This window comes from Cricetulus griseus (genome assembly GCF_003668045.3).
Source record: "Cricetulus griseus strain 17A/GY chromosome 1 unlocalized genomic scaffold, alternate assembly CriGri-PICRH-1.0 chr1_0, whole genome shotgun sequence".
Lineage (NCBI taxonomy): Eukaryota > Metazoa > Chordata > Mammalia > Rodentia > Cricetidae > Cricetulus > Cricetulus griseus.
In genome coordinates, this window is record NW_023276806.1 from 57,649,772 (window position 1) to 57,668,854 (window position 19,083).

Sequence of the window (19,083 nt, forward strand, 5' to 3'; positions counted from 1 at the left end):
GGGAGGCAGAAGCAGAGGCAGGTGGATCTCTATGAATTCGAGGCCAGCCTGGTCTAAAGAGCAAGTTCCAGGACAGCCAGAGCTACACAAAGAAACACTGTCTCAAAAAACCGAAACCAAACCAAACCAAACCACCCCGCCCCCCCAGAACTTGGGCCCTGTATAATAAATAAATGAAAGTGTGGCAATACATAGCTCTCAAATGATGACCTCTTGAATCTCTGAATGTAAGAACAGGTACTTGCTGGAATAAGTCAGTATGGCTTCTTAGAAAACAAGTAGAAGCTAAGTAGATTATTTTATTTATTTATTTATTTATTTATTTATTTGTTGTTGTTGTTGTTTGTGTACTTACACCATGGTACACAAATGCAGATCAGAAGACAACTTGTCAATTTTCTCTTTGCACCACTCTGATCTTGGTGATTGAACTCAGACTGTCAGGCTTGGCAGCAGGTGCCTTGAGTCTGAGCCACCTTGCTGGCCCAAGTTAAGTCGCTCAAATACATGAGGACGAACATCATCTCAGTGACACATGAGCTGTAAGAATCAACCTATCTTTATGAACTCAAATTATAAACTTTTAGCATGGGACCTCTATGCACAGCTGTAAAAAGGGTTCAGACATAGATAAAGTCCACCCATTACACTAAAGACTGTACAAACAAGGGCACATCAGAGCTCAGTTATTGTATAGCTGTCAAGTGTGTAGGGATACTTCAGACCCCAAAATGTACTTCAATTAACTGGGGGATAGAAAGCTGCACCTACTTCAGCTCTCTTCATTAGGGCATTTGCTGATGAAATTGGAACATTGATTGGAAGCATTCATCAAATGAAGCTAACCATCAAACCAAATATGTACAGACTAAAATCTGCCAGAGGGAAGTTGCCTTGACGGAGTGTAGTGACTGGCTGATTTCCTATAGAATCCCTACCAATTTCTTCACCTCCTCGAACACAGGATAGGCTAATTCTTTGGCTTTTGCAGACCCAACAAGTAAAACCTTCTTTAAATGGTCCTTATCCATTTTCAGTTTCTCAATTTCACTCCTGATTGGAGCAAATTTTTCAATCACAGCATCCGCCACCAGCAGCTTGTAGCGCGCAGTGTCCATGCCTGCGCTACTGCGCACCACCTCCTCCACCGAGAGGCCTGACACGGCTGCATGGATTGCCACCATGTTGGAGACGCCAGCTCTGCTCTCTGGCTCATAGGTGACCTCGGATGTAAAGTCTGTCACAGCTTTTCGGAATTTCTGTACGATCTCCTCTGGGCTGTCTGTTATTCCTACAGTGGCCAGTTTGTCAGGGTCTGATTTTGACATTTTGGCAGAGGGGTCCCGGAGGGATTTCACTTTCTTCATGGATGCTGGTGAAAACAAGACAAACCATCAAAAATGTTACAGTCTAGACCTCGAAGACACCAAAAACCACCAGAGATATCTGATGCACAAATAGTACACCTCCCTTGGGTGTTGGTGGCGCACGCCTTTAATCCCAGCACTCGGGAGGCAGAGGCAGGTGGATTTCCGTGAGTTGGAGGCCAGCCTGGTCTACAGAGCCAGTTCCAGGACAGGCTCCAAAGCTACAGAGAAATCCTGTCTCGAAAAACAAAAACAAAAAAAAAACTGGCACACCTTCACCTTGAAGAATTTGAGCAATTTATCAAATGTGGAAGTAAAGACAGCAGAAACAGGTCTTGCTAAAGCAATATCCACAGCATGTACGGGCAGTGGTTCATCCAGTGTGTAACTGACACAAATGGAATTATGTCGGTTACACTGCTTATGCTGTGTACACCTGTGGGATCCAGGGTTGGAACCCAGGTCACCAGACTTGCATGGTGAGTGCCTTTATCCTGCAAGCCATCTCTTAGGCTCTGTGAACATTTAGAATGTATTTTTAAATGTGTGTGAGTGGACTTGTGTACAGATAAACATGTGCCATGGTGAATTTGTGGCCACTGGGCAACTTCTGGGTATCTCTTCCTTCTGCAACTATGCAGCATCCCCGAGGCTGGCTGGGCCATTCTGTCTCCACCTCCCACCTTGCTGTAGGAATGCTGCAACTTTAAGCATCTCTGGCAATCCTTTCACATCTTTACACAAAATTATATATTTATAGACATATGCAAACACACAGTCATAGAACGAACACACACACACACACACACACACACACACACACACACACACACACAAACACACACGGCATCCTAAGCTGTGCTTCATAAGTCATTGTTATTGATAACTGTTTCGTTTATGGCTATTAAAGATGAAACTGAAGTAGGTAAAACAGTAATAGGCTGGACATTGAAATCTTATTGCTATAAAGAAGGGTGACGTCAAAGCCCGGGATACCCTAACAGAGCTGAGGCTGGCATTTCAGATGCAGTGTTAGACTGTCTATTCCAGCTTTCCTGTTAACTTCAGAAAACAGTGCTGGGGGGCCATCAGTTCTCTCATTTTGTCTGGAATATGACTGAGCAGTCCTCATTCTCCTGACATTTGTCTTACTGTGACTGTTAGGAATGGTGAAGTCCATGGGCTTTGGGATCAGAAGAGCTGACAGGACTTACTTAGCTCTATGATCAACTAGACATGTGACTTGAACACAGAGTGAACCTTGCTGAACCTTAGTCTGGGTATGTGTAAAATAGGGCATGTCATTTGTAAAATCTTATTTTATACACCCAATCTATTGAAACTAAAATTATGTTTTTTTTAAAGTTTCTCCCCATATTTCACAATTTCTTTTCATGTTTTCTACAATCCAATATCATCTTCTAGTCCCACATAATCCAAACAATAAGGATTCCAGTTAAGAATCCTGAAGCCGGCCTGTGAAAAAGCCAAATTTAGTCCCAATGAAGCTCCAGGTCTCCAGGCCACTCTTGAGTATGTATCCAGATCTCATAACCATCCACTTGTTACTTACTGAGAATGGACTTGGGCAGTGGAAAGAACTCCCCATACTTTTGGTTGAAACTTCGAGCTAGATCCTGAACAAGTTCCATGTGCTGGACTTGATCCTCCCCGACAGGAACGTGTGTGGACCTTTAATAAAACACAGACAGAAAAACTCAGCAAGCCTCCTTCTTAGCCGGAAATGATATTGCAAGCAGCTGTATGTCCTGTGCCTGCTTCACTGTCGGTGTTCAACAAATGTTCATCAACTACAGAGGGAACACCGAGACCCAAGTCTTTATCTGTGTGTCGGACAAATGCTGAAGAGATGTTTGTCTACTCTCGTTCTGTTTCTCCCATTGCAACAGAGTATAGCCATCAACACCAGCAAGACAGGACCCTGCCAGGAGGGAGCCATGGCATCTTCAATAGCACATGCGCTGTGCATAATTGTGTTAAAAGCCACTCCTCATCCCTCACCCAGTCAGCACAGATTACTTCAGCCTAGACCAGATGCTTTTACCTCAGAGCTGCGGCTCACACTTGAAAGATACCCCCACCCATTCTTCAAATTAGAGATGGCAGACAGCTCTTCCGGCCAGAGATTTCCTCCTCATCAAACAAGGAATGATTCAAGATCTTTCGGCAATTGAATCTCCAGGACTGATGATAATGAAAGAAGAAGAAAAAAACACACACAAACCACCTTTCACAACTCATTGTAGATGTTTTTAGAGAAGGAAGAACATGATTTGAGAAAAAAGACTGAGGCAACTTGAATTTTACCTAAAAAAAAATTTATTTATTAAGAAATGAGGATGTGCGACTGGAGACATGGCTCAGCAGTTAGGAGCGCTGGCTGCTCTTCCAGAGGACCCAGGTTCAATTCCCAGCACCCACACGGCAGCTCACAGCTGTCTCTAAGTCCAGATCCAGGGGAATCCAACATCCTCACACAGACAAATGTGCACATAAAATAAAAATAAATAACAAAATATTTTAAAAGAAGAAATGAGGGCGTGAAAAAAAGCCCCACTCAGAACATACAGAATCTATTTATGATGATATCATTCCTGCATGTGCAGTTCAAAGCATGGGATTCTGAGGAGGGGGGTTAAGAAGAATGCCTGTGGGTGGAGATAGGTGATTTCAATGTTTGACGATTGGCTGTGGGCTTAGGTTTGATAGCACAGCTATAGCTTCAGATCAAGGAGTCTCTCCCTCTTTCCGAGCCTTCCATTTCCTCTGCAAATTGAGTCAATGATGGTACCATCCTCTTCTGGCTGTTTCTAGGGTTATCAAATGTACCTCCTGATAGTGAGAGCTCCATACATGGAAGCAATTGATATGACAAAACTCATTAATGTCTGATAGGATGAAGGGCACAATGGCAAGAGAGAGATGTAAATGGCCTTTTGGGAGGCATACTAACTTCTCAAATAAGATCTTTATTTTAATGGTCAGCTCACCTTGCAAGACAGAAATACCAATGCTCAACCTCAGAGATGGCCACAGAGCCGGTGACAATCCAGACTTGGGTACAAAATATATGTGAAACTGACAGGTGACTCCCAAATATAAAGTGTTTGATAGGACGTCTGAGAAGTTGGACATGAGAAAACCAGAGCAGTGAGTGAAAAGGTGAAGGTGTGGCTGAGGCTGTGAACCAGGAAGTGCTTCCTCCTCTTTTGAGGTCAGCAAAAGCAGTTCAGGGAAACTGCAGAGGGCCTGGGAGAGCTGAACCAGCCAGAGCAGAATGCCGGTGGCTCTGCGTGGTAGAAGTGGCATGGATACTCCATACCCTCTGCTCAGTATGGGGCTCCTCTCTGGGCTCCACAAGCACATGACCTGCTTTTGTCAATTTTTCTTCGACTGGTCTTTGCTACTCTTACCTAATAATTACAGTGAGGCCCATATGCAGAGGTCACCTTGGCTCCCCCAGCCCAAATTAGCCAACAGAGCAGGTTAAAAAGCAATTACAGTAGCCCATAGGAAATCACAATGGACTGCAACTAACACAGAAAAAACAATTACCATAATCAATACACTTTAAGCACATCAAAATGAATATTTCCACATGTCAAAATGGTTCCAGATTCCCAAAGCCACCCCACTAAACAGAAAACACATTTAGTTTTCATAATGACGCGGTGTGCGTCTTGCCTGATGTTGGATCCTTGACTCTTTTCTTACAATTCTGTGGGGTTTTGATATTTTTTTTTACAAGAGGATTAAAACCATTTTAATTTTTTTCACCTGTTTCTGTTGCTCCACGTGGCGCTTGCATCTGACTTTGGTTTGTTTGTTTCGGGTCCCTCCTCCCTCTGCGGCCGCTGCCGCTTTCACCTCCTGTAATTTATCTCGGCCTTCGCTTCTCATCCGTTGAGTTCACACTTTACATGATTCAGCCTGTCTTTGATTCCACTCACTTATGGGGCTTATTCTCTTCACGTTTTCAACCTCTCTCCTCATAGTCTGCCTTTCACTTCAAATAATTTAGGGCTGTGCTTTTAAAATTTATATCCGACATAATGATATCCATATTAATACGTCCACTCTTTCTCTCCTTCCTTTTTATTCCCTCTCACCCCGGCTGTGCTTTCTCAGACACAACATAAAACAAAAGTCTTTCATAATTTTGATTGTTATAACTTCTGTCACATAATAATGCCTCTGATCTTCTTCTTTGGTAACTGAACCGTTTTTTTTCTTCTGCTTCCATCCTTATGGCCTCAAAATTTACTTGGGCTCTGTCCCACCCCTTGGTAGCATTAGTGTCCAGATGAATGAGCCTTGCCTATGTAGATCTTGCTTTTCCCTACTTGCTTGGCTCTGCCTGTGAGGATACTCAGCAGGCTGGGAAAGGGGCTTGGAGTTGTCTTTCTGTCACAAAGGATTGGTTCCCCCTCATTGATTGCTTACTGGACATGCTGCGATGATTCTCCGTTACAGCAATTACTTAGTAGACACTGATACTAATTAGATACTGAGAGAAACTAACTTCTGACTAGTCCTCTCCTAGGACTGCCCACCTCGAGCAGGGCAACATCATAATGAATGTGTGGTTACCTCTGACATGTCACTCATGCATATTCTATCTACTGTGAAGCTGTATTTCTTTCTTTACCATCACTACCATGCTCTAGGCTGGTGCAATGGCCTCTGAGCAGACTGTCCCAGCTGCTGGTCTCCTTTAATGCAGCTTCTTGCATTTAACGTTTCCTTTAGCAAGCACTGATGACACCCAATTCACTCTGTCCTTAAAGTACAGACAGCTTCCCACTCTTTGTGGAGCACATGTTGGCTTGTTTGTTGTCAACCACAGTTCACTCCCCTCTCTGGGAGCTCTCAGTTTGAGGGGATAGAAGCCTGGAGATTCCATTCCTCAGATTGCTTTCCAATGGAGCTTGGTTTAATAGGGCACTATGCCCTACAGCTATTCCAGAAAGAAAGAGAAGGAAGGACTATGCAGGCAGTATGATAGAATGAAGTTGGGGCTGTGGCTTTCAGCACATCGGAAGATTCCAGGACAGCCTGGGCTCACTGGAGGAAGTTTAGGAACCCTAAGATTTTAAGACCTGCTGTAAAAAAGCTGACTCCCAGTGCAGCACTCCCACCCCCCAGACAATAGGAAGACTCTCCTGCAAGCCGAAACCACCAAACTGAAATTCCAGGCCACTTATTCTCCTGTCTACATTTTGTTGTTTCTTGGCTTCCTTTGTACTTTAAATGTCCCCCAGAGACCATGCTGGTCCCAGTCTGTGGAGCTACTGGGAGATGTGGAACCACTTTGGAGCTGGGCCTACTAGAAAGAAGTTAGGTCACTGGGGTGTGGCCCTTGAAGGGGGTTTGGTGACCCTGGTCTGCCTCCCTAGACCTGTTTTTGGTCACCATGAAATAAAGCAGCTTTGTCCCACCATATGTTTCCACTATGACATCCTGCCTCCCTCTAGACCCAAATCGATGAGGCCAACCAATCACGTGCTGAAATCCCCGTCCCCAAGCCAAGACTGACTTAAGCTGACTTAGCTCAGGTATTTTGTCACTGCAAAAAAAGCTGACTAACAGAGTTTGGTTTTCTACTTACAGGTTTTAAAGGCCCACCTCTTCATTCTACAGTGTCATTTCAGACTATTTTTTAAAAACATTTATTTACTTAGTATGCGTACATGTGCACACACACATTTGGGCATGATGGTAGGCTTGTGGTCAGAAAAAAAACTTGTAGGAATCAATGCTCTCCTTGCACACGGGCTCTTAGGCTTGTGCTTAGGTTGTCAGGCTTGGAGATGAGTGCAATGCTCTTTTGAGCTTGCTCCCTAGGACCATATATATTCTGATCTACAATCTCTGCCTTCTCTCCTTTTTTTCTCAGTTTAAACTCTAGGGAAGCATATGTAACACGAAGTCAGGTAATCACTCTGTCTATGCAGAATTAGCAGATTTTCCCTGAGAGTTAATTTCTCTCTTTTTGAAATTTAAAAATTATTTATGTTACTATTTATTATTCGTTTTGAGGATGCCTCACACACACTAGGGAAGTGCGCAGACACTACACTACCTCACTCTGAAAGCTAATTTCTTTATGTGGATACCACCCACCTATCTTACAGAGCCGTCTTGAGAATCTGAATGGCATAATTCTATTAGCCACTAGGATGCCCTGGAGAACACTGCTCAACACTTGTCAGTCTTCCTTCTCTTCCCTTCAAGGGCATGTACGGTGGCACTGCCTAGAATTGCTGCATTACATGTACTTAAAAAAAAAAAAAAACCTGCTGAAGCTGGGCAGTGGTGGCACACGCCTTTAATCCCAGCATTCAGAAGGCAGAGGATCTCTGTGAGTTGGAGGCCAGCCTACAAAGCTACACAAAGAAACACTGTCTCAAAAAGACAAAATAAAAAAAAAGCCTGCTGAATATAAATACATTGTGTGTGTGTGTGTGTGTGTGTATGTATCTTTATATATGTGTACATATATAGGAAGAGAAACAAAAATAAAAGTAAATATTTACTTAATATGAGGTTAGCTGTTTATTTTTTGAAATTTCATGAGTATTATATTTATATCATTTCCACTCTTCCTTCTCCCCCCATCCTTTCCATGTTCACTCCATCTCTCTCTTAAATTCATGACATCTTCTTCTATAATTACTGTTACACACACATAGACACAGACAAACAGACAACCCCCCCACACACACACACCCTCCCTACTGAGTCCATTTAGTGTTTCTCCTATGTGTATGTGTTTAAGACTGACAAGCTGAGATTGAAAACTATTATTGGCTTTGTCCCTGGAGAAGGCTAATCTCCCTCCCTGAGAAGTCATTAACTGCCTATAGTTCTTCTTGAACCCATCTAAGATTTCTCCCATTCACGCTGGTATGTCATCTGTTGTTGCCATTGTGTAGGTCTTGTTTAGGTGACCATATTGTTGAGAAGTCATGGCTACAGCTTCCCTGTTGTGTCTAGAAGACATTATCTAGCAGTGGGCCTTGTGATCATCTGATGGCTAGCTATTTAAAATTAGGCACTCAGATAAGCAAGGAATGTATAAGTAAAAATTAAGAACTTTTGCTACTTGAGTGTTCTGTCTTTCTTCATGTATTAATACTATTTTGATGGTGCTAGAGACAGAATCTAGGGCTTCGTGCACACTAGGCAAGCTCTCTACTACTAAGCTACATCACCTACAATCTTCTTACTTTTATTTTGGTACAGGGTTTCACTAAGTCACTCAGGCTAACCTTGAACTTGTGACCTTTCTGCTCAGTCTGATAAACAGCTGGGATCACAGCCTGTACCTCCAGGCTTGACTTAAATTTCGGTTATTTATCATGCTCTCTGGATAAAATAATCTCAGCTCTCCATCCCTGGGTTCCTTCAACAATTCCAATGGAAACAATTACACATGTCTTTTATAAGTCTATCTGAAGCTGCTTCTCTATTCCTGTCCTCGAGTTTGTTCTCTGGCTTACTATACCACTCATTCTAATGCTGACTTTGACAAAAACAAATATGACACCTATATTTGACTTGCACTAACATTTTATGAAGAGGCCTACAGATTTTCTGGTGGATAGAAACCACAGATATTTTACCTGTCCTTCAATCTATCAACATACCTATGTTTATAATATAAATATTCCTAGACATTCTGGCAACTACTTTTCACAGATACAGAAAAATGTGAAACAAAACAAAAACCAAAAACTACTCCCAACTGCATAGGTGGTCTAGCCTGAGACTAGACAGAAGGGAACACTGGACTGCTTCTCTTAAAAAGGCATATGGATGTCCACATCTGTAATCTAATCATGGCATTAGAGATGACAGGAAACTTCTAGGCTAAGGAAGGAGACCACCATCTTGAAGATACACAATTGCATAGTTTTATAAAAAAGCAATTTTTTTATCTGTTTGCCCGCACAAACTGTCTCTACATATCAAAACATGGATGAGAACAGAAGAATTCTGCCACTATCATCCACCCTCCTTTCTGAAGTCTGGAAGAAATACTATTCCAACCACTGAGGAGATCAGTAAAAGTTAAGGAACACTTACAGAATGGGAAAGAAATGCCTATCTTGGAAACACTAAGTATTTTTATGAGTGAATCTTGCTGATGTTGGAAGTAGACTGAGACAGGAAAGCCAGCAGAAAACGTTAAGGTTTATCTGACACATCTGAACCACTTACAGTTTTGTGTATGATATGAGGACATTCACAACCTAGGACTTGACTCTAAAAAGGGCAGCACGTAAAACATACTTTGACATCTTAGGAAGCTGCTTCGCTAATGCCAGTCTTCTAAGTGTCCTCCTGCATCTACAAACTACAGAGTCTGTGTCATGTGCTATGGATTCTATGCAATTCACTCAGTAACTCCCAGAGGGGTTCCCTGTTCATCTGATTTGCAAATAAAAGAACTACAATATCGTTTTGCCAATTAGATTTTGGGCAACTGATAAATACATACATCAGTTGCCTCCTGACACTGTTTAAATTTTTGCAGCTTCAGTTACCTAAAATCAGCTGAGGCCTAAAAACATAACATGAAAAATCCCAGAAGCAAGTAGTAAGTTTTAATATGCACGTCACTGTAAGCAACACCCTGTCCTCCCAGCCCGTTATAAACCACCAATCAGCACTTCCATGATGACTATATACTTGGAGCCACAGAGCTCTCACGTCAATGGGCACAGCTTCACAATGGTTAAGTCACACCATACTGGTCCCAGAGTGCGCAGTCATTGTTGCTGGCAAATCAGACACATGGAAGGGAACTGGTGAAAAGATGAAGCTTTCAATGTAAGGAAAAGAAAGCAATCATGTATTAACATTGCTAAAATCTATAATAGGGGCTAACCTGCCTGAGAAGTTACAGAGTTGGAAAAAATTAAGTCTGTGCTAATTTTACCATACTAAGAAAGCATGATCAGCACTTACCCCCACTCCCTTCAGCTCACTGATGTCATTAAACAGCATGAGAAGCAAGGCAGGTCTAGGACAGAGCTGTATCTAGGGAACAGGCTGTAATTCCAGCTACCCAGGGGCCAAGGCAAGAGGAACACACATTTGAAGCCTGTGTGAATTCACAGAGTGAATTCAGGGCCAGTCTGAACAACTTAACCAGACTCTGTCTCAGAAGCCAAACACAAAAATGGGACTGTAGATCTATCACAGTGGTAGAGTGCTTGTCTAGCAAGCATGAAGCCCTAAGTTCAAGCACCACTAGAGGAAACAAAACAAAACAGATACAGGGGCAGAGCCCACACTCACATAACTGCCATTACAGATTGGCATTATGCCCGTTCTTGCCCACGGTCCTCCCTTCCTCCTTCTATTTCATCCTTTGCCCCACCCCACCTTCCCTTCTTTTCTCCTCCTTTGCTTCCCAGCCACAAGATGAGCAGTTCTTATCACTGCCATCTAGCACCCCACATAGACTCAAAGTGACAAGTCTGCCTGACCTTAGACTGGGAGTATCTCCGGGACTCGCTCCAAGCCTTACCAGCTACCGTGACTTTGGATTTTCTGCTGACCAATCTGTGCCTCAGCTTCCTTTTCTGAAGAACAGGGGTGATGATGACAAAGTTTACAAGACTATTAGGGTTCACACACAGAGATCACTTAGAAAGATCGATAACATGTAGTAGGCACTCTGTGCTAGCTCCAAAAAGTCCATCACTGAAACACACACAGATTTAATAGGCAGTGCTGACTTGCATACCTGGTCCTTTTTTCAGCCCCTTCTCCACAAGCCTGAAGAGTTAAAAAAAACACTATTGTGTGGCACATGCCTGCGATTCCTACACTCAGGAGCCTGAGGTGGGAGATTACACACTTACAAGGAGCGATGGCTATACAGTGAGACCTTGCCACGAGCAAACAAATGACCTCCACACTCACAGCCTTTCTCCTCTCATGGTGGAGTCCCTAAGCACAAGCCCAGGGCTGGCCCCCCTCCTTACTTGTAACACAGAATGTCTGCCGCCTGCAAGACCGGGTATGTGAGCAGGCCTACTGTTCCATCATGCTTCTGCCTCGCGGCCTTAGCCTGGAGAAACAAGGAGGAAGAGAGAGAAATCTGACTTGAACCTGATTTTGTTGCTCAATTAAGAAACTTAAAGGAAGCAAAATGTGCACTGGAGCCACCTGTAATAACACAGACTTGGGTCCCTTTTAGCAGCTCTAGGGTCATCTGGCTGCTTATCATGTTCATGCTCCAGGCTCCAGGAGAAGTAAGAGGGGGCTTTTGACCATTTGCATGTTATTTTATTTTTGGAGCTGGGGCAAAGCCCACCCAAGCTCTACCACTGAGCTATACACACAGCCCCTTGTCCCAGGAGGGATCCTGGACCAACTCTATTTCACATTCATTCCACTAAGGACAAAGGAATTTTCTAGATTCCAAATCAGCCATGTTCAGAAATCATTATAAAATTAAATTTCTCAAAGTTAACAGGAATCAACTCTGCCCCTCATCACAAATATTACTGGGTGAAGTTCATAGAAGATTAATCTAGAGAAGAGTAATTTGGAAAAAAACAACAAAATAACCTAATTTTTGAAAAGTTGCTATCAGTGTAGGCAAAACAGCTCAATGGGTTAAAAATGCTTGCCACAAACCTGATGATCCAAGTTTTAGCCTCAGGACCCATATTCTGGAAACAGAAAACTTTTCCAGCATGTTGTCCTCTAATCTCTATATGCCATCACTGAAGGCACATGCCAAAGCTTGCATGTAGAGGTCAGAGGACAACTTTGGAGAGTCAGCTCTCTCCTTCCACTGTGGGTTTTAGGAATCAAATCCAGGTCATCAGGCTGGTGCTGAGTCACCTTGCTGCCCAATTTGTGGATATATTATCACTATTATTTTTTATTTATGTGTATGTGTGTGTCTGTGTATATGCTTGCCGCATGTGCCTGCAGAGCCCTGAAAGAGGTACAGGATCCCCTAAAATTGGAATTAGAGGCTGTTGTGAGCCACCTAATATAGGTGCTGGAAGGGTGAAAAACACTCATGACTCCTGAGCTCTCTCTCCAGCCCTGTATCTTTTATATTAGCATACTGGTCCTTGTAAGTATAAAGGAAGCAAGGTGATGTAGAGAACAGTAGTATTTACTGAGTGCTGCTAATATGCTATAGATGCTTTACCTATCAACCCTCCAGATAACCCTGACCTCAGCAACCCTGACCCCAGCCTTAACACCACTCCTTCTGTGCTCACTGTCCCAGTCAGAATTGCCCTTAGCATATCTTCCCAGGATACTCAAATTCTGCCTCAGAGAACTTTTTACACTTAATTACTAGGTTGGATCCGAAATTAGTGGCATAGCGTTAGACTAAAACAGCAAAGTCTTTCCTAAAATTAAAATATGTTAGAGGACCCTATAAAGCCTTGTTTCCAATTCCTGGGATGTGGTCAACCTGCAGCATCACCATTAGTGTCTTATTTAATAGCGGGTCTTTGAACAGCCACAAAGCATCAATTTTTGTTGTAAACAACAGAGCAGAAGTTCATTTTTCCTAGTTTTGGATACCAGGAAGTTCAGGATTAAGACAAAGACTAGAGCTAGAAAAGAGACACCTGCTCACAACCCACCTCTGAGACTGATCAGTCTTTTGTGTCCTTATTTCCTTGCTTTGTGAGAGAGGAGAAGGGGCTTGTTTTAAAACAACAACCCTCTCATGAGGGACCCATCCTTCCCATCTGACTACCTCTCAAAGCCCCAGCTGCTGGGGGTTGGGTTTCAAAGCAAGGCTTGGGAGAGAGGCACCCATGTACCTAGACCATTCAGTCCAGGCACAAGCACTTCAGGGAGCCTTCTCTCTGCAGTTTAGGGAATAGCTTCTGAAGACCAACTTTTGAGGAAACCAGTATCCTAGAAAATATGCTCAAAAGAAGCTGAAACTAAAACTAGTGTTGACAGAGTTGGGACTACCTACTTCGAGTTAACTAATTGCAAAAGTAAATGGCAATAATACATGATGAATTATCTAATTTACCTTTCCTGGTGGAACTTCCTAAAACAATAATCTTAATTTTCTTTTGTGGGTTTGAACTGTTGCCTAGCCTCAACTTGTTTAAATGTTAAATATGTTCTTTCTGGGATGCTTGTTAGTTCCAGTGGAGATGGGAGACAACACCAGGGGCCAGTATTCCAGAGATTCTGATTGTTTGTTAATTATAATGTGGTAGGTTCAAGGTCATTACCAAGTCTATCCAAATACAGATAAAACAAATAACAAACAGGATTCTGAGGTCAGGAGTCTTGGTGAACCCTTCTAGTATCTGCATAACACAGTGACATGGACAGGTGAGTGGCATACCAGGGTGAAGAGTGAACTCAGGACTCCTAGAACCTGGCCCAGCTACAAACAGAAACCTTCCTTTCCATTAATAATCATGTCCCAGCACTTACCTTCCACTGGTGTAAATGCTGCAGTCGAGGCAGTCTGACCATGCAGGTGAGGATCCAGCTTAACTGAGTGTGTTCAGACACCTAAGGGGGGAAAATAGTAATAAAGGAGGTTTGTCATCTTGCACATAAGCAGAACTAATTAGACAAGATGCATTGGCTGAAATAGTTGAGAACGACCCAAGTCAAGATTATTAAAAGGAAACAGGTGAAAGGCTGGGTTGTGGTTCCTGGTGCATAGATCCTTACGTAAAGAAGTTATAAAAAAAAACAAAAACAAAAACAAAAACAAAACAAAACATCACCACCACCACAAAAAAATAAGCAAAGGAAAAAACCACCCAACCCAACTAATACAAACACCAGTCTATTGTTTAAGTCCTCAACATCCCTAGCAAGGAGGTGACCAGGGATGGTTCAGTGTCTTCAATGTGGATTCTACTACATCCAAGGGTATCCATCCCCTTGGAATGCCAGGCTTATCAATAAATCTCTCCTCTCCTCTCCTCTCCTCTCCTCTCCTCTCCTCTCCTCTCCTCTCTCTCCTCTCTCTCTTCCCCTCCCCCTCTCCTCTCCCCTCCCTTCCCCCTCCCCCCTCCCCTCCCCCTTCTCCTCCCTCTCCTCTCCTCCCCCTCCCTCCCCTCCCTCCTCTCTCTCCTCTCCTCTCCTCTCCTCTCCTCTCCTCCCCTCTCCGGTCCAAATCAGAAGTCCTCACTGACCCCTTTAAATCCATGAAGACAGCCACAATACTTTCCATGTAGATGGCAAAGAAAGGCACCTAACTCCAATGAACATTTTGGCCTGTTCACATCTGCAGTGATGAGAAAGTGGATTGGCTACATCACCTGTCCTCCAAAGGGGAGTCTTACAGATCTGAGTTCCACCTCTTTTGACTCCTTCTCCACCTTCATTACTTTCTTTTGTTTTCCTGGCCCCCACCACTAATCAACAAGAAAATACAAACTCTCCTCAACCTAGCTTTGTTTGAATCAAGTTTAATCAAGTAAGCAAAGCCTGGCAACAATTGGGATGATTCTTGGGTCCAGGCCATATTCTAACTGATGACCTAGAATGTAAGTCCTAAGCATCCCATTTCTGGGCCCTGGGGATTCCGAGTCTATTGATTGTGGCATTCTGTGTCCATATGATTCCCTTAAAAAGCAGAGACTCTTGCCAATTCTGCAAAGTGGCCCCAAATGTGTTCTCTGTGGGTTTTGCAAAGGGAACATAAAGGAATGGGGATGAACCAGCCCAGGCCTGTTTCACTAGCAAGGAACCAACATCTGGAGTAAGATATTCTCTCCCCCCCCCCCTTCAAGTTATAGAGAAGGAAGAGTTGTTTTTCACGTGTTTGACAAGGAATTGCTTTTAAAGTTTTGCAAGTGGCTGGATGGAATCTGTCATCTTTCTTCTAAGAGGCATTTGGGTTTCAGTAAAGGCAATGGCTATGACAGCACTGTCCAAGAAAATTGCTAACTGCTGCTGTAAACAAACAGCTCTCCACACAAACAGTAACCCAGGATGTAGCCAAGAGGATTGGAGTCGCTTCCAGTCACCAGAGAAAACACATTCCCATTGAAACACAGATAACACGCACTAGTGTTAGGCATGAAGAAGAGTGAAAGAGTCCTTTTTCCTCTTTATTGAAGGAGGAAAGGAATGAAAACACAGCAAGTGACTTTGGACGACATGTGGAGAGAGGCAAGAAATGCTTTCTCTTCCACATTGGTTCCAATGCTTAGCCACAGCAACGTGATAAAAAGCTTACCACTGTGTCTCTATAAATGAAAGTATTTTGCTTGGAGTAGCTTTTTGTTTGGCCATATGGAATGAAAATTACTTAATATTCTGCAGAGATTTTTATGTTTTCAAATTAGCATTACATTAATTCAAATAGGTTCCAGTAGAGAAAATAGGTAAAAAGTCAAAGCAAATTAACTTTTTGCCATTCATCTTCAATAATTATATGAGAAATAACCATCACAGTCAAGACAATCACACGGAGAGGTACAGTTTCCTTTTTGGAAAAAAAAAACAAAAGTGGTAAATACTTAAATTATTATTTTCCTATGTTGTGAAGCCACAAACTAAACAACTATATGATCTATTTTAGTCATAGACAAACAAAGGTACAGGGCAATGAATGGGCCTATTAACCATCCACCAACAAGTCTGCAGCCACCCACAGAACAAGACACATCATTCTTCAGCCACTGCAGTTTGCCTGTCTTGTTCATCCCTGTAAAACACAGGCTGCATACACTAGTACCGTATATACTAGGTACTGGCTGCAGTATGAACTTCCCCAGGAGCTGCAGAAAGAATAGAGTTGTAACCCAACTTGTTGATGCAGGCAAAAGCAATTCAAGGAAGCGGCTGCAATGGAAGCTAGATTACAGTAAATGAAGGGTAAGGCTACCAGACAAGATATGAAGATGGACACACAAGGATGGCAGTGTAGCTTAAAGCTTTGTCTTGAGAGCCAGCTTGAAGGCAATGCTGGGGGAGCACAGGTACTTTTATACCCTTAAGAGAAGCATGGTCCTCATCTGGGGGTAAGGCTGTCCTCTTGGACTGAGTGTGTAGTTTCAGGAGAAACTCACAGAAGGGAGGAATGGGACCTTTGCCTAGCCAGCCAGATCACCTCACACACAAGAGCTTTGTCTTTGGAATGAGATGACCTGGGTCTGAATCTTAGTTCTGTTACTTAGCTAGGTTACTCTGGGTAACTAGATACTCTAGTATCTGAGGAAGCTCTTTGTGCTTCAGTCTCACTATCTATAAAGTAAGGTCAACAGCAGTATCTACCTAAGAGTGCTTAGAACAATACTCAGCACAAAGTCAGTTACTACTACTACAGATATTAAAACAATACTGTCTCCCCATTCCACATGGTCACCTCAGAAGGCCATTCTTCTTCCCCTCTCTCTTTGCTCTTGTTTTCTATGAAGCTGGCCTTGTTATGTTCCCTCAATTCACAGCAACAAGGAATTTATTGAATGTACTGGGTAATGACATCCTGCACAATAAAAGAGACTGACTAGGCCTGGCGTTGGTGTCGCACACCTTTAGTCCCAGCATTGGGAGGCAGAGGCAGGCAGATCTCTGTGAGTTCGAGACCAGCCTGGTCTACAAGAGGTAGTTCCTGGGCATCCTCCAAAGCCACAGAGAAACCCTGTTTCGAGAAAAAAAAATCATAGAAACAAACTGTTCTGCCAGATGTGGTGGCTCACACTTTTAGTCCCAGTTCTTGGGAGGCAGAGGCAGCAGAATCTCTGGCAGTTCCAGCCCAAACAGTGTTACAGACAAACAAACCACTTTCCCAAACCCAAATCACTCCAGACTAAAAAACATATAAACTATTCTGTGAAAAAAGAAAACTGAAATATATTACTTTTGTAAAATGTTGTTTTTTAAGCCACAAAACCAAACAACATTATATACTCTCAATGAAACTGTAAGTACAAAATATGGGTTTGTGGGAAAATAAGTATCATTTATGAACTACTCTGATCATATGAAGTTCAGGATTGTTGTTGTCTATGATGAAAGGAAGAATATGTGAGGAGGAGAGATGAAAGGGCTGTACAAGGATTTTTTTTTTTTAAAGTTCAACTTTATCTACAATTGTAAAAGTTTATGGGACTAGAAAGATGAACCCAGGTCCTCTTCCAGAGGACCTGGGTTCAATACCCAGGATCTACATGGTGACCAAAATCCATCTGTAACTCTAGTCCCAGGAAATTCTACATCTTCTTCTGGCATCAGACACACAAGTGGTACACACACATGCAGGCTAAGCACACATACACATAAAATAGTTTATGTGGTGTGTGTATATGTGTGTGTGTGTGTGTGTGTGTGTGTGTGAGAGAGAGAGAGAGAGAGAGAGAGAGAGAGAGAGAGAGAGAGAGACAGAGACAGAGACAGAGACAGAGACACACAGAGAGACACAGAGAGAAACTGTAGAAACCAGACACTGGGTATCTTTCCTCTATTGTTTCTTCACTTCAGTTTTTGAGACAGGGTCTCTCACCAAATCAGGAACTCACAGATTTGGCTAGCCTGGATGGTCAGTGAGCCCTTGCAAGGGTCCATCTGTCTTTGTCTGGTTAGTACCAGGGTTACAGATGTGTGACTGGCTTTTATGAGGGTGACAAGGACTGGAATATGGGTCCTCAGGCTTACAGGGCAGGCACTTTACCATCTTAACCATCTCCCCAGTCCCATCATTTGTAGCGTTTTTTAAAAACTAAAAGGAACTGAAAGTAAAGATGAGAAACCATTAACAACACTCATCTCTGTGCTGAGAACATGAATGCTCCTTATGCCATTATCTGTATTTGGCTGTATTTTTAAAAGAAAAAAGAAAATAAGAAAAAGAGCACAGGGAAGCTGACTCCAGAGTATGTACTTGCTAGATATCAAACATACCTAGTCAATTACCCAGTTCAGTAATTCTTGGGTCATATCTCTAACACACCCTCAGGGTCCCTCAGGATGTCCCTATGTCCCACGAAATTGCTACCTTCCCACAAACAGGTCCTGGAAATGTTCGTTAGGACACTTGGAAGACTATTTGGACTCACAAATTCCCATTTATTGCTTCCTCTCGGAAACGTGCAATTTCATGCTGAGTTATTTTTATTAGACTCTTATCATCCCCATGACAAATCCCTTTAACAAGAACCTTGTTTGGGGATCTGATTTTAATTAAAAGAACACTGTACCAGCAATATACTCTCACTCTCCTCAGTTGGATTGCCTCCTGTCAGTACTCCGAGCTTGCCAGTGAACACTGGTCTGTACATTTCACGAATTCACTAACTTTTTCTTTGCCCACTATTTCCCAAGTTAAATATACTGATTCTATCTGCCTGCTTTTAACTCGAAATGTACCTCTAAGCCCTATGGCTTATTGTGTACATCTGTACCTCTGTGCATACTTTTCCTTCATCTGAAGTATTTTTGTCAGCTTTTTAAGGACCAACCAGGTAACAGATTGCTCTTGATTTTGAGTGCCTCACAGACATTGTATCTTTCTTATTTACATTCTGGTATCTATAGCTTATCCTTAACTTTGTCTCTTTTCATTTCAGAGTCTAACCTGACAGGTCCTCTCTCTGGAACCCCCCATTCTCATGTCAGAGGAAAAAAGCAAGAGAGCTAGGGCAAGTGTGGGATGCCTTGTGATAGAGAGAAAGGGAACAAAGTTTGATACCACACAAAAGTGGTCAAGAGAGGA

At 42.8% G+C, this 19,083-nt stretch overlaps 1 protein-coding gene across 1 annotated transcript in view; it reads right to left on the minus strand.

Moving 5' to 3' along the window:
• Positions 1-290: 290 nt before the first annotated feature.
• Wars2 (tryptophanyl tRNA synthetase 2, mitochondrial) overlaps positions 291-19,083 on the minus strand; it is a 72,272-nt gene continuing 53,479 nt past the window's right edge. The window contains exons 3-6 of the mRNA XM_027393780.2: positions 13,842-13,922; positions 11,387-11,472; positions 2,941-3,059; positions 291-1,372 (exon numbers count right to left, since the gene is read on the minus strand). Of these exons, the coding sequence (XP_027249581.1) occupies positions 924-1,372; positions 2,941-3,059; positions 11,387-11,472; positions 13,842-13,922 (735 nt within the window). The 3' untranslated portion in view covers positions 291-923. The remainder of the gene's footprint in view (positions 1,373-2,940; positions 3,060-11,386; positions 11,473-13,841; positions 13,923-19,083) is intronic.